Raw genomic sequence first — 16,472 nt, 5'->3', positions numbered from 1 at the left:
TTCAGGGCATATGGACACTACAACAAAAACAACTCCACATAAACCATCTGTAGCAGCTAGCAATTTTTCTGGCATTGAAAGCTTTTCAGCTACATATAGTAGGCAAAGCTGTACTAGTCCGTACAGACAATATGACAGCGATGTACTACATACAAAAACAAGGGGGGACACACTCTCCACAGCTTTCACATCTAGCTCAAAGCATATGGATATGGGCCATACCTCAAAAGATGTATCTCCTTGCAGAACATCTCCCAGGAGTAAACAATCCGATTGTAGATCTGCTCAGTCATCATAGACAACAGATCCACGAATGGGAACTACATCCTCAAGTACTCCTCCCATTCTTCCAGATGTGGGGCTACCCAGAAATAGATCTGTTCGCCACACACCTCAACGCAAAATGCCCAAACTTCGTGTCCAGGTATCCACACCCATTGTCCAAAGGCAATGCTCTATGGATGAATTGATCCGGGAAATTTGCTTATGCTTTTCCACCTCTTGCTAATTCCATTAGTGGTTTGGAAGCTCAAGCAACATTCCTTCACAATGATTCTAGTTGCTCCCACATGGGCTCGACAACCATGGTGCACAACCCTGTTGGAACTATCAGTAGTTCCTCATCAAAAGTTGCACCTCTCCCCCAAGCTTCCCACTCAGAACCATGGATAAATAAGACATCCAGATCCCAGTCAACTCAACCTTGCGATCTGGCACCTGAAATCAGAGTTTGGCTACCTTAATCTCCCGCCAGACTGCATGGACGCCATTAAAGAGGCTAGACGCCTACTACAACAGCATGCTATGCAGCAAAATGGAAACTATTCGTAATTTATTGTACTAACAATAAAATCAATCCATTAGATGTTTCTACTCGACACATAATTTGGTATCTATTTCACTTACAACGTATTAACTTAGCATATAGCATATACATCTATACGAACATCTTGCCGCAATAGCGGCTTACCTACAAAATAGACAACACTTGTCTTTGTTTTGTGTACCCTCTATCAAAGCCTTTATGGAAGGACTCAAAAGAATCATTCCTCCTTGACTTCCACCTTCTCCTGTGTTGAATCTTAATATAGTCCTTACAAGACTCATGGGCCTCCCATTTGAGCCTTTGCACAAATGCAAACTACAGTTTCTCACTTGGAAGGTAGCCTTCCTTATAGCCATCACATCTCTTAAAAGAGTTGGTGAGCTCCAGCCACTAACCAAGCAAGAACCATTTTAAAAAATTCACCACAATAAAGTGGTTCTTAGGACTAACCCAAAATATTTACCCAAAGTCCTTTCTGCCGTTCACCTCAGTCAGTTGAGTTACCCGTGTTTTTCCTCAACCAGACTCAGTAGCAGAATGTGCTCTTCACACGTTGGATGTGAAAAGAGCAATACTTTATTACATTGAAAGAACCAAATCTTTTAGAAAAACTAAACAACTCTTTGTTGCTTTTTCCCCACCACATAAAGGCAATCCCATTTCAAAAGCAGGTATTGCACGTTGGATAGTTAAGTGCATCCAAATATGCTACCTCAAAGCTAAACGTACCTTAACAATTCCCCCTAGAGCACACTCTACACGCAAACTAGGGACTTCTATGGCATTCTTAAGGAACATAACCTTAGATGACATCTGCAAGGCTGTAACATAGTCTACACCACACACATTCACAAAGCACTATTATGTAGTTATGTTTGCGAAACAAGCAGCTAGTGTGGGCCAGGCCGTTTTAAGAACACTAATTCAAACCACTGCAGCAGATACAGGTTAGCCACTGCTGGGAAGATAACTGCTGTATAGTTTATGCTAACACATATGATCACAGCTCATATGCCTCGAACAGAAAATGCTACTTACCCTGTATGCATCTGTTCTTGCCATATAAAGCTGTAGATTCATATGCACCCACTGCCTCCTCGGGTACCTTTATCTGTTGCAGTATTATCTTACTTAGATACACTATACATGGACATCTCTTTCTACTCTTACTAACTCCATCATCAACCTCACGGCAAAACAATCTGGGGATGGAGTTGATGCCCATGCGCACTGTCGCCAAAGGGAGGAATCACCTACCTCGTGACTACAAGAACTTCCCCGAAGAAAAACAAAGTGCAAACATCTGGGCCCAACACCAGATGGCGATATATGCTAACGCATATGAGTCTAGAGCTTTATAAACCCAGAACAGATGCATACTGGGTAAGTAGCATTTTCCTTCTCCCACTTTGGTGTTTTTATTAGATCCATTGATGGTGAAATATATGTTTAAATCCAAGGTTCTAAATCTGATGGGTAAAACCATGCCATTGTTGTTATTTTGTGACTTTGTTGCTCGTACGTAAGTAAGCTTATGAAACCTAAGTGGAGCATAAAATTATCATTCAAATATTGAAGATGGGTGAACGTATTTCAGTAAAGATCTTTGCATCCAAAATCAGTAGGGCTAGGGGACTACTATAGCCACAGTTCTGCAGGTCTTTGCCGGGGTCAGTATTTCTGAGACTCCTGCTGTAATCCTAGTTTTCAAAGGGGCACTAGAATCGCCAACTGAGTTAAAAAAAAAAAAGTCTTGTGTTTTTAGGATAAGAGAAGGGGGTTTAAAGGTTTTATAGAATAAGGCTGCATAGTCCTCCAGGCCCAGTGATGTGCTCAATTTTAGTCTATGAATGCAACTGGAAACTTCTTTTACCGGCTTGTTTAGGTCTCATGCCTGAGCAGTAGTCATTGTTCATTTGTATGCACTGTGGACATCATTTTTTGAAAGGCTCTTTGCTGTAGAGCATCTGGTGAAATTCCCTGAACAGACCTGCAGTGTCCTCATCACCTGACAATATCACTTGCCCTCTCCCCACCCCCTGACATCAGTTCAGTGTCACTCTCATTCATCACTTTTACACTTTTCCTACTTGTCAGTAGACTTTGTGCCGTGTCTCAAGACGTGTAATATTTCTGTTTAGTTCTAAATAGTGGATATCAGGATTTTTGGGACAACTCTTTGTTAGTGTTGCAGACATTACATGATGATGTTAGGCAAGGACTCTGATACATGTTGTTGTAGACTCATTCCAATACAAAATGTATAAGGCAGGCATAAGATCAATGTACCATGGAGTGGGAGATATAATTTAGAGCATACTCCTTCTGGGTCATTCAGTCAAAAATCTTTATTCTGTTTTCCAGCCATAAGGGATCTTTCTGGATTATCCACAGAGTCAGCAGATCTGTCCATAACTAGGTTTTATTAAATAAATCTAACTAGATGGGAGGGAGGGGGCGTGTCCCAGAAACATGGCAATTTGAAACGCCTTTCAGATCTCCCGCTAGCATGCAGCTATCCTACAGAAATCCTGCAGCATCCGGATCAATGATGCTATAAAATGATCCTATTGAAAACACAGGTTGACGGGGAGTGAGTGCTGGCGGAATCGGTGGCCAGTGTTGGTGCAACTAGAGAGATTATAGGCCGCAGCGGAGACACAGCCATACTGAATCCAGGCTGCTGCGGCTGACTGGTGTGGTCTACAGAAGTGCTGGGGCCTGACTCCACTGAGGGGGAGCACACTGGGCACAGCAGCTTCCCGCACACAGAAGTGACGTAGAGAAGTGGTGAGTTGGGACGGCCAAGAGCAACACCACGGCAGCCCGGCAGTGAGGGAGACTGCAGCGGGAACCGGAGTACACATGCCCTGAAGGAGACCTCACAAACTGAAAGGAGGGGGAGCAGAGGGGCTGCCTGACGACCCAGGAGGGCAGTTAGGTGAACCAAGCTGTCATCTGGGACCCAACACCCAGGGGCAACGGCCTAGACTCCAATATGGGCGAGGGCTGAGAAAAGCGCCGGACACATGTGGTACGCTGGGAAGCACTGAGGCACTCCAAGAGGCCTGGCAGGTCACGAGGAACACGACTGGGGTAATATAATGCATGTAAAAGGCTAAAGAACGCGTCTTCTGTGAGGCCAGTGAGTGATGGAACTTGGAGGTGGTGGCCAGCGAAAGGGAGGCCAGCGAAGTAAGTTTAGGACCTCTGAGGAACAAGAGTAGCCCCAAGAGGGAACAAGACCGGGAGGCCCCTAACCCCTCCCCCTTCCAGGGCGGCAGTAGAAGAAGCCTGAGTGAACAAAGGGACCCTGAGGTTGCTCCTTTGCTGCAACGCAGACAGAAGCGTGGCATACCATGAGCGAGAGCCAAGAATTGACCCCGGAGAACTGCCCGAGCTGCCCAACTGGGGTACATGGAACAAGCACCACCTATACTTGTTGGGTGCAGGGGACCAGAGATAGCTAGCACCACCGGGCTCGGGGAGCTATCCTGAACTGTACACCGCAATGGGTAAGGATAAATGAGCCAGACCGTCACAGGCAAATTAATTGTGAATTATACACATTTGATACATCTGGATGGGGCAGGAACCGATTCAGTGGGCAGGAGTGGGGAGCAAGAGGATCATGCCCTCGCTCTGGTGGACATGATGGCGGCAATTAATTGCTCACAAGAAGAGCTGGTGATTAAGATAGATTCTGTGGCCATCAAAGTGAACCTCCTGAACACAGATCTCAGGAAAGTAGCGGACAGAGTCACTGAGACAGGAGACTCAGTCTTGGAACTCAAATGCGATGTCAAGGAGCTAACCGTAATATTAACATTTCAAATGTGAGAACATGAAGCGATCAGTTATGTTCACAAAAAATAGGCTCAAATGCATCCTTTTATCCTGAAGCCGATTTAAAAACAAGTTAACAAAGAGTATAAATTGAGTGAATGTGGTATATGATGGACATCAGAATATGGTGAAAATCAGGATATAAATTGGACTGATGGATATGTAGAAATTAGTATGCATGTATTTGAGCCTGTTTTTGTGAACATAACTGATCGCTTCATGTTCTCACATTTGAAATGTTTCTATTCTTAGAGAGAATATCATTATTTTTATATTGTCCTGAAGAAGGTGTTGTAAACCAACTGTGTTCCATCAAAACACTGTCGACAACTTGTTTTGAAGTTTTTTTTAATATAACATTGATAAATTGACATTGTGTGTATTTATTTATTGATCCAGAATTCTTTGTACTGATTATATGTATAAAATACAATTGAAAATCATGACTTCTTGTTTATATGATGCAGTCTAAGTTAGAAATCATTGAAGAAATATGGACGAAACAAAAATAATTAAATTTGTTGTCATGATATGTTGAATTCATTATACCAAGAATGTTCATGGATAATATTTGATGTTTTTATCGATCTTTTATGATACTTTTTTAAATAGCTAGATATTTTAATATAAGATTAGATATTTGACAAACCGGTTTCAGTGCATGATTGACTTTATGAATGGATGCTCAGTGAATAGTTGGGGATATAAATCCTCAAGTTTAATAGAGATACAAGGGGTACAATCTCTGTTTATAGGTGCTTTAACCCTGTCCCTATTTTGTCGGAAGGGTTACTCTCTTATTTGTTTTAAGAGTCTTAATATTGTTAGTGCCAGGGAGGCCACAGAGAGCACATGGACTGGTAAGTCGACAATTCTAGTTCCCCTGCACCATGATGGCTACACTGAACCTAGGAGCGTTTGGTACCAAACAACTCCTCTTAACAAACCTACACTGATTCCAGTGTTTGATTTATTGAAACATGTACTCGGAGGGCACCTCAGAGTTACCTCTTGAAAACTTAACAACCCTGGTGTGGTCTCTGACTGACTGGCTTCAGGCAACCTGCCACCACCAGACATGTTTTTGGACCCCAGGTTGAGAGCTCCTGCTGCCTGTGGCCAGAAACAAAGCCCATCCTGTGCAGAGGTGTTGCACCTCCTCACCCAAGATAAACACAGTGCTCGAGAGGGAAGCTTCAAAGGCCTTGCTGCATTTTAAATGGGACCCCAGATGGCAGCCCCCTGTTCAAACCCCCTCTTGTAACGGGAGAAACAGTGGGAAAATTAAGTGAGAAGAGGAGATATCCTCTCTCTGCACACAACCTGAGTCCAAAAAACACCGCGGTCCTGTGAAGTTGCCTAGCGCTTCTGAGCAAGAGTCGACCAAAGGCTGACTCCGGTCGGACTCCACCTTGACACCTGCAACCTAATCTTGAAGACTCCCTATTGACTGCGATCTTTTAGAGTAGAACGACAGCACTTGGACCTATGATAGTCATGTACATCACTGCAATCTCTGTGAGGATACCCCTTAGCTTGTTTGCATCCTAACAAGGAAACTGCACCTTTCTTTTAGTGTAATCAATGTCATTTTGGGTTCATCAGTTACTTGTCAGAGGAACAGCAATTATTTCTTTACATTCAATTTCTCTGTGTCTGTTAGTTGTGAGCATACCTGCACATTTTCGTGCCTACTTAATCTCTTTGAGAACGGTTGTTGACACCCAATGTTCATGTGGAGATGTTTTTCTGGGGAATTCCACTCTTCTGTTGGGAATATATGTTGCATCAATTGTGAATTTGCAGCCTCTATCCACATGTAACATCATATATTATTCCACATTCACAGTCCGTGGGGGTCTTGCAGTTGGCTGAAGATTTCTAAACGTTGTTGAATGATTGATGGAGATTGTGTTGATGAATTTTGCAATTCCCCCGCCCTCTCAAAGAGTTTACTGGAACCAGGGGTATACGATCATAGGAAGGGTGCAGTGGAAAGGTGACTACTTCCATGGATAGGTGTTTGGCTGTGTGTCCTAAGTATGATGGTTTGATTATCATATGTGTGTGGTGTCTGGCACATGGAGGAGGCTACAATCTTACCACATCAACAACTCACCTGAGATAAACCATTTAATATCTGCTATCCAGCAGAGAAGTAGGTATGGTAAGGAAGCAGCATCCTGATACCAAATCAAGGATTTTTTTTATTAGGATGTAGTAGTGGCTGAAAATGTGTTTTGCCTGTGATAATGTTACGATCTTTAGATCTCTACTTTCAGATGTCGGTGGTGAACATGGCAGTGAGACGACATGCAGGGAACAGTGAACCTTTAAAATCTAAGGAGGAGCTGATTTTCCATTGTGGCTTCAGGCGCTTCCGGGCATCCCCACTGTACTCTCAGCATACAACAGGTCAGTACAGGTACTATGTTCTACTGTACACCTCAAAACGCCATAGCTGGTGTGGCTTGTAATACTTGAATAAAAGCCTCTATTTTTTTCCTTTCCAGCCAATAAGCACAAATGTGAGCGTTTCCTGCCCTCAGAAACCACTGTGGTAGTGACCGTTTATGCTCCAATCACTTTCCCTCCAGCTTCTGTGCTGTTGTTCAAGCAGAGGAGTAATGGTAAGAGATGCGCCATAACCAGCATCAACAAAGAACACGGGACTATTGTAATGTGTAGGCAGCGAAATGCTAATGACCAAAACATGCTGGGTTATCCAAAACTAATGACCGTGACTCGAGGCACTGTGAGGAACGTACTGCTTTAGGTGATGCAAGAACCTAATGCGGTACTGTGTGGGGACCTTTGGATTAAAGAATAACTGTATGCATTGAGATGGAAGGCAGCAACATGGGGTAGCTAAGCCTGGATGAGATGTAGTTGGAAGACTTGTCCTGCTGTGCGAGTAGCTGACCTTTATCTAATGACTTTCTTTTAAAGGAATGCAGGATTTGATGGCCACAGGTTCTCTTCTGTCTGTGGATCCGGACAGAATCATTGTTAAACGAATTGTGCTCAGCGGCCACCCCTTCAAGATCTTAAAGCGCACAGCGGTGGTGAGATTCATGTTCTTCAATCGAGGTATGAACTTTGTGGAGAGTGTGGGTCTGGCTGGAGGGAATGGAGAAGCTATTTGAAGGGGAGATAGGGCAGAGAATGACAGTAGAGGAGAGAACAAGATGTTTGAGATGGTGGTGTTACAGGAATACAGAGCTGGGGAAGGAACTTTTAAGTAGAATGGAAGACATTTTAAGAAGGAGACATGTTTAGGAAAGAAGGGGACTTTAGACAGTGACTGGGCCAGTGAAGGATTGGAAATAGAGGGACTCGTCATGATGCAGCCTTGGAGATTTATGTATGATTAGCATGCGAAGGGGCAGTGTTAAAGTTGGCTATGTAAGGAGAAACAAACTGGGAGAGGCGAGAGGGAGTGGAGGAGGGAATTCAGTGTTGAGGTAAACAAAATGGGAGCAAGTAAACGTTTCTTATTTTAACTTAAAATTCAGAGCAAAGGAAACTTGTTCTTTCTCTTTAAAACTGCCAGGCCTCTGCAATGTGATGATAGTTAACTAGGATGCTGATTAGAAGGGAGGCTGTTAATTTCTTTCTAGTTTAATGAAAATAATATTATGAGATGTAGAACTAATGCATATTTTTTATCCTCTATCCTGGGATCTTCATTAGTTTTCTTACACACCTAATAGGATTCCAAGCATATCCATAAGCAGTGGTGGTGTAAAAACTGGGAGGAAATTGATTAGAGAACGGAAAATCATAAAAGATACCAGGCTTTTACAGAGTTGGGCATCTCCTAAAGGGAATAAAAGATTATTATTTGGCTGCTCTGCAAACCCCATCTGTGCTTTATTTCTGGTGGAAAGAGTTTTAGAAATTCTGGGAAAGTGTATGACAATGTCTCCCTAGCTATGGACTACATAGAAGTGGCTAATCCAATGTGAATAGCTCCAGTGCTGTGCTGAGGCTTCAATTTTGCTAGGGCTCTTCTTGAAGTGGGCTCCTACTAATGTGTAGAAGCAGCCTCATAAAGTAAGTCTGGAGTGTTCAAGACAGACTATCTATTCTGGCACTGTTATTCTCTGTGTTGGACTCTGCAGTCCGATTCTCCCTTACCTGGCGATAGCTGCATAGTGTGTACGTCCCCTTCTTCCGTAGCTTAGGGACAGTCCAATCTCCCATTCTCTTGTTGGAGCTTGCTGTGGCTATGCAAGGCTGGTTGTCTGACTGCTGGAGTGGTGCTTCTGCATAACTGCAGGTGTTGTAGGCAGCAGGTGTCCAGCGGGGCTAGGGTTATCAATGTGGTTTATAAATATGGTTCCTTGGGGGGGAAAAAGTGGGTATGTGTGTATAGGTGGTAAAACAAATATGAGCAAGTGTTCCTTGTATAGAAAAGAAGTAAAGAAAAACAGAAGACTATTACTTGCACCAACTTATGCTAGCTAAGAGGCCAGAGAATACCCAAATTAAAAGGACTTATTCCCTGACCAGTACCTATCTCTCATTGGAGTGCTAAATAATTCCCCTAATCAAACTGAAAAAGTGCATGTTTTTTCAAGCAATTCAGAGGAAACTGTATTGCTTGGTAAACAAACGTACCAAGAGGCAGAAATACTCCCCAGTAATCTCACTTGCAGTCTAATAATGGTAAAAGGATTCAAATCTGTCACTGAATTTACTGCTACCTGCTTTGATAAAGATTAGTTCTTTTTCTTCTCTCCTTTGCCCACTCAGTCTTGTTTTGGTTGGAGTTCCAAGGCAAGAGCATCTCTCTGTGAGAGATAGATGGAGAACTCTGTTTATTTAGACCATAGTCTTTAAACACAAAAAGATCTCGTAAGCAATAAAATCATACACAAAAGGATCTCGTAAACCAATAAAACCATATGATTCCTTGGAACTAGCTTAGCTTAGCACATTGTTAAAAGGGTCCGGTATCCACCTTCTCCCATAGTAGCATCGAAGTTTTCAATATTATATACACAGTTAAATAGTTAAATAGCATTAAAAAATGATTAGACAGCAGTACCATTGATACTCTAATTTAAAATGGGTACATTATCCATATCCTTCCTCATTAGCAGCAGTTGATTAAAACCATTGGAGCTATAACTGCTTTGATATTTATATACTAGAAATAGGTATTTTCGAACTGCATGTGGCTTTATAAAGTTGTCCAGTATCACAGTACCACCAGGAATTGTAATTTGGCGCTTTCTTTCTGAGAGAGATTACTCTCTCTCTCCACACCCACTTTTCCTTGGTCTCCTAAGTTAGTGTTTCATTCTTTGACCTCTGATAAATACCACTGTAGACAACACATGAGCTCACTGAATGCTGATTTTACCAGACCTGAAGAACATGCTCTGTGTGGGCCAGCCACCAAGTGTTGCTTTCGGTATCTGATGAACAGCTTGAAATCCCTCATAAATTACATGCTTATTCAAAGCGAGCAAGTCCTTAGAAGGAACTGAATTTTAAAAAAAACAGTAAAATATGCCTATTTCAGAATGGGGAGCAGCGGAAAAACAAAAGCACCCAAAATAAGGGCAGTGCAGAGAAGTTAATTGATGTTCCCTTGGCGATGGGCAGAATCAGGAATTGGGTGCAGCAGTTTGTGGTGCTGACACTCATTGTGTGTTGCTTGTGCATGGGGGTCACCAATAGTCTAATAAAATAACTTCTTTTTTATTTAGAACGTTTTCTGGTCCTCGACAAAGGCAATTCCCCAGTCAGTTAGGAAGAAGGGAGAGCAGATGCCAGAGTGAAACACATTTTACATTGTATTTTTTTAGAATACTTCAATAAATGGATAAGATTAACATTGCTATACAGTTCTTATACTAATTACACAGAATTTTAATGTGCCGTCATATGCAAAAATTAAATCTCCCTCCAAAGCCCTTCCCGGAGCTCACTCCCTCTCCATGTGGAGATCCAACATCATGCAATCATTAACTTTTCTCAAATTGCAGTCTTTGAACTAACTTCTCAAGCAAGTTACAGGATCATTGCCACTTTTTTAACCAAGTCACATTGGGCATTGCTTATACATCAAGAAAATGGATATAAAGCTCTTAGTTGGCGTTCCAGTGACATTGATGGTTGGACACCGCACCGCTGCCCTCACCTGCACTCTACCCCAAATTATGTCAGACAACACAGCAGCAATAAACTTCCGCCAGTGGATTGCCAACTGCACCAATACACTTGTCTCCCTCCAGAACACCACTAGGTGACACAACAAGAAAGCCAACTGGTTCACCATGACACTCACTGAATCCATGCACTCCTGCTAATGACTGGAAAAGACATGGAGAAACAGCAAAAAGCCACAGCAAACCACCAACTCATATCCACTAAGAAGAATTTCCTCCAAGACAGAGTCCTCTCCAAAGCTCACAACTCCAAGGAACTCTTCGCAATAATACAGGAATTCACCCAAACCCACAGCAAAACAACAGACGTCCCTTCGAAGACCTCTGCAACAGATTTAACTCCTTCTTTCACATCAAGAGCAAGACGCTCTACGACAGCTTCGACGACCAAGACCCCTGCACTGCCCCAAACCCAAATGCTGCCACCTAATAGACCCTTCTTACCTGGACCCCTCTCACGACAGAAGACACCCTGAAGACCATCCCCTCAAGGGCACCTGAGCTACGTCGCACTATCAACTACTCCCTTGAGACAGCCATATTCCCCGTCAACTAGAAGCGTGCCGAAGTTAACCCCCTCCTAAAGAATCCCTCAACAGACCCGACGAACTTCAGGCCCATCTCACTGCTTCCATTTGCAGCCAAAGTTATTGAAAAGGCCGTCAACATCCAACTATCACACTTCATAGAAACCAACAACATCCTAGACATCTCTCAATCCGGATTCCGCAGCAATCATAGCATCGAGACCGCCCTCCTCGCTGCCCCCGACCATATCCACGTCCCCCTCGACCAAGGCCATATGGCAGCCCTCATCCTCCTGGACCCATCAGCAGCTTTCAACACAGTCTCCCACTGCAGACTAGCCACAAAGCTCTACGATGCTGGCATCCAAGGAAAGGCTTTAGACTGGCTACGAACATTCCTCTCAGGCAGAACACAGAGAATAAGACTCCCACCCTTTCTCTCAGAACCGACAGAGATCAGATGCGGAGTACCCCAAGGATCCTCTCTCAGCCCCATACTCTTCAACGTCTACATGGCCCCCCTCGCAACCATCGTCCGAAAACACTGACTCAATATGGACTCTTACACCAACAACACTAGGCACAATTTCCAAGAAGGGATGAAAGGTATCGCGACCTGGATGAAGAACAGCGGTCTGAAACTCAACTCAAAGAAAACAGAGGTCCTCATCCTTGGCTCCACCCCTTCTGCATAGGATGAAGCCTGGTACCCCTCCTCCCCTGACCCCTCCCACCCCACCCCACCAGAAACTCATCCATCCCAATGAACCATGCACGAAACATCTTCATCATACTAGACTCATCCCTCACCATGAATCACCAGATCAACGCTGCAGGGCTCGACAAATGTACTCGACCACTCGCAAATGCGAGTGAATTTCCTAAAGGGAAAACCAGTTTTCAGGCCTACTTGGCCTGCCTGGCGAGTGATATCTGCCACTGCAGTGCCAGGTGCCAATTTGTGGGTTGAGTGCAATTGATGTTAGGTCGAGTAGAAAAGTCTACTTAACTCGACCTGCAGGTCGAGTAAGATTTTTTTTAGATTTGTCGAGCCCTGCGCTATCTCCTCTGCATGCTTCAATTCCCTCTGCGTACTGCAGAAGACGTTCAAGTGGATCCCCGACTCCCGGAAAACAATCACTCACTCATCATCAGCACACTAGACTACGGCAGCGCCCTCTACGCCGAAATCAACATAAAACTCCACAAACTGCAGACCGTCCAGAATGCAGCCAGACTAATCCTTTATGACCTAAGGCACAACCACATCACCAAACCCCTCCGTGACCCCCACTGGCTCCCCGACGAAAGAGGAATAACTGTCAAGCTGCTCACGCACGCCCACAAGGCCCTCCACAACAGCTAACCGCAATACCTCAACGACCGAATCTCCTACCGTGCCCTCAAGAGAAACCTCTGCTCAGCAGACCTCTCCCTACCTACTGTCCTACGCTGTTTCAGGACCAGAATAGGTAGAATATCCTTCTCCTACCTCACAGCCAAGACCTGGAACAAGCTCTTCCTTCAAGTCCGATGGAGCCCGACACTGCACCAATTTAGGATGGACCTCAAGACCTGGCTCTTCGAATTACCAGAACGGAGCTGCCCACACCCACCCCGCGCCTTGAGACCCAGACTGGTGAGTAATGCACTGTACAAATCCCGGATTGATTGATTGACACATCATAAAATTCATCAATGGTGTCCATACTGCTTTGTATTTCAGGTGTCCCCCTTGATAACGGTGAGAGTTTTGCCTGCCACTGTGTCATAGTGGGAGGTTGTATCAAGGTCCACTTGACAACTTGACAATGGTGACTGATGTTCCTGCCTCAATACATTGCCATATAATGGCAGAGTCTGGGTATCGTTCTTGAATATGGAGGTGGGGGGTGGTGGGTTAAAATCCCAGTTTTTGTAAACTAGGTACTTCTGAGTGTAGGTGTCCCAGAATTTTCTTTGATGACCCCAGTATCACCTTCCAAAGGATTTTTTAGCTTTGGGCAGCCCTACCAAATATGGAACATACCTATTTTTTGTTCATAACTTCCCCATCAGTTGGGAACGGTATACGAAACGTGGTGCAACTTTTCTGGAATTAGATACCAATTCTACACCATTTTGCGACTAAACTCTTAATTTCCCATTCTCGGGCTATTATGAATATCCTTGCATAGTGATTCCCCTGCCCTCTTCAAATTGTACATTCAGCGGGACAGGATATAGCATTTAAGATTTTATACAGTTTTGAGCTAGTCCCCTAAATTGAGGGCCTCAAACATGGCTTTATCGCTACCCGCGTCTAGTTGAATGGATTACCCAGTGACCTATCTGTTTATAATGCAGAGGCTCTTATTCGCTTAGTTGAAAAACTAATTTAGATTTGCGTAAATGATTTAATTCTGATTCTATGAAACATATCGGATATAAATCTACCCTCCCCTTTACACCGTATTTCAAGTGGTCTGTTATGGAGGGCCCAAGTGAAATCTGGCTTGAAGTGGATGAGCACACATGAGGCTGGCAAAAAGGAAAGTTGCTGGGCAATAGTAACATCTCAAGTTGTGAGAATAGTCTCTACCGGTGAGCTTAAACATGTTAGGTGGTCATAGAGCTCTCTTAACCACATAACTTCCCATTGTCTTCTCCCAATGACTACTTTTTCCATGTATTGCCATACAAACACCATTCTCAGTTGGATTTCTTGAAAGTGTATTTTAAAGTCTGGTAAAGCCACACCCCCTGCTGTTTTTCCCTCTAAAGGGACTTTAATATGACTATCTTTAGAACCTTTCTATACGAAATTTGAGTTATTTTGTTAAAGTTTTATTTTGTTAAAGTTAAATGGGGGGGAGGGTCTACTTTTAGCGGAAGTGCCTGGAGGAAAACAGGACTCTAGACAATGGATTAATTGTTACCTATTATGCTTAGAAAAGAAATAAAGAAAGACCCACTGAAAACCATAATCATCTTTAAGATGCGACAGCTCATCACCCTGTATTGTTAACTTCAAGTCTTTAAAAGACACATTTCATATCCTGCCAGGTTTTTGCTATATTTGGAACTGAAATATCCATGCCTTAAAGTAGGTCTCTTAGCGACTTCATGTTAAGAATCGGCCTGTGAACAAGATTAATTTATGTGCATCTGGCCCACTTGTAAAGCATTGAATATCACTAGATATTCTGATACAAGGTGCAGGCAGTTAAGTACTAAAGGCAAAAAGAAGCAGGGATAGGAGGAATCTCTTTTTAGTGCTTCTTTTCACCTTTATTAGACCCAACTTCTGACTGTTCAGTGCTATTCTTGACAAGAAATTATAGTAGCCAGCATCTTCATTTAGTTGGGGATTACACCCATCTCTCTTAGAACAAGTCTAGGAAATATCTAGTATGCATGGTCTAGGGCCTTTTCGGCATTCGAGGATACCAATAATACAGGTATTATTTTACTTTGGGCCTTTTCAACAGGGTGAACTACACATCCAACATTGTGTATTTACCTGTCTCTTAACAAACCACAACTGATCCTGATGAATTTGGTTTGGAATCAGTTGTTGAAGCCCAAGAATCATGATATCTGCAGAATTTTGCATGATATAAGGGGGAGTTATTGGTCTAAATGAGGAGCAAAGTGAACCGTGTTGAGTCGAAGAATATTTGAAGTATCCTCTTCGAACTTTGAGGGCATCACCCTCTCCACCTTTGCAATATGGTTTTACGGAGCCATCAGTTTGGGAAGTAAGAGTGGGCAAAAGTTTTATTAAAGTTACTTGTTTTGCTGTCTAGGACATGAACTCCATTTGTCCTTGGATTGTAGATAGCTAATTGTAGACGTTTCCACTGTTTTGACCTGCTCAGCAGTGTTCCTTGTATGCTTATTAGATATGAAGTACTTTCAGAAGGTACTTTGCTGCAGAGTACAAGGTTTTATAAAACGTTCCAGATTTTTCTAATTTTTGCTCCTTCTCAGTCAGATAAGAGCATAACCTAGATTGTATTTTATGGTGAAAGACAATTTCAACTTTTTTCTCTCAATTGTCTATGTTAAATGTGTTCCTAGTTTATTTCTAGTAGCGCATGTTCTACTATATTATTAAGCCGGGTCCTTAACCCCTTAAGTGCTGCTGACGGCCAATGGTCGTCAGCAGCGCTACCTCCCCAGTGCTGCGCACGACCATTGAACGTCCATTCAGCACTAGTTCTAATGGACAGCGCAGCACTGGGGAGAAATGTTTACACGCAGCTAAGGTGTTAAATGCCCTTTGAGCGTCATCATTGCCCTTAGGAGTTTAATTTTGGGAGAATGCCTAAATTTTACTCCGCTTTTGTTATGTTCTCACCAAATATCCCTCAGGGCACTGGAAGCAAGACAGTACTGAAAATGTGTTAGCTGAGACCTTCCCAGTCCCCCAATTTAACGCAAACCACTTAAAGCTGAACCCGGACGAAACTGAATTAATACTGTTCTCTCCGAAAAGTAACCACCAACCAATTCAAGACTGGCTCAAGAATCTTGATGCCCTAAACTGCTCCCTCGTCCTTTCCTACTCTGTAAAGTCACTAGGCATTACCCTGGACAAGAACTTCTCAATGAAGAACCACTTCAAAATCTCTACAAAATGTGCGCTTTACTCACTAAAACACCTGAAGAAAATTAAATCTTTCATTCCCCAGGATGATCTCAAGACAATAGTCCAATCTCTAGGCCTCTCCATACTGGACTATACACCAACCCTTTACTTCCTCAACTGTATTCCCATGGAAAGTAGATACATTTACAAATTGGACTGAATCACACACACAAATCCCTTCACTCACATTCCCCCCCAACTACCTAAACAGCAAACTGACGAAAGCAGGAAAATCCAGAAGTCTGAGAAGCTCCAACTCACTTCTTCTCATCCCCCAGAAATGGAAAAGGAAAACCGCTCTGTTCCAATCCTTTTCTGGTAACATACCCAGGATGTGGAATGCACTCCATATAGACCTCAGATGCAACCCCTCCTTCTCCTGCTTCAGAAGGGACCTGAAACTCCTTCTCTTCAACAAATACTTTACAGAACAAGTCAACTAACCTAGACTTCAATAA

The 16,472-nt window shown here is 43.2% G+C and overlaps 1 protein-coding gene across 1 annotated transcript in view; it reads left to right on the top strand.

The window, feature by feature from the left end:
• Window positions 1-16,472, top strand: part of TSR1 (TSR1 ribosome maturation factor) — an 83,979-nt gene that overhangs the window by 54,321 nt on the left and 13,186 nt on the right. The window contains exons 11-13 of the mRNA XM_086955184.1: window positions 6,955-7,087; window positions 7,186-7,302; window positions 7,622-7,762. Coding sequence (XP_086811310.1) covers window positions 6,955-7,087; window positions 7,186-7,302; window positions 7,622-7,762 — 391 coding nt within the window. The remainder of the gene's footprint in view (window positions 1-6,954; window positions 7,088-7,185; window positions 7,303-7,621; window positions 7,763-16,472) is intronic.

This window comes from Lissotriton vulgaris, chromosome 2_1, assembly GCF_964263255.1.
Source record: "Lissotriton vulgaris chromosome 2_1, aLisVul1.2, whole genome shotgun sequence".
Taxonomy (NCBI): Eukaryota; Metazoa; Chordata; class Amphibia; order Caudata; family Salamandridae; genus Lissotriton; species Lissotriton vulgaris.
This window is presented reverse-complemented; position numbering and strand designations above follow the sequence as displayed.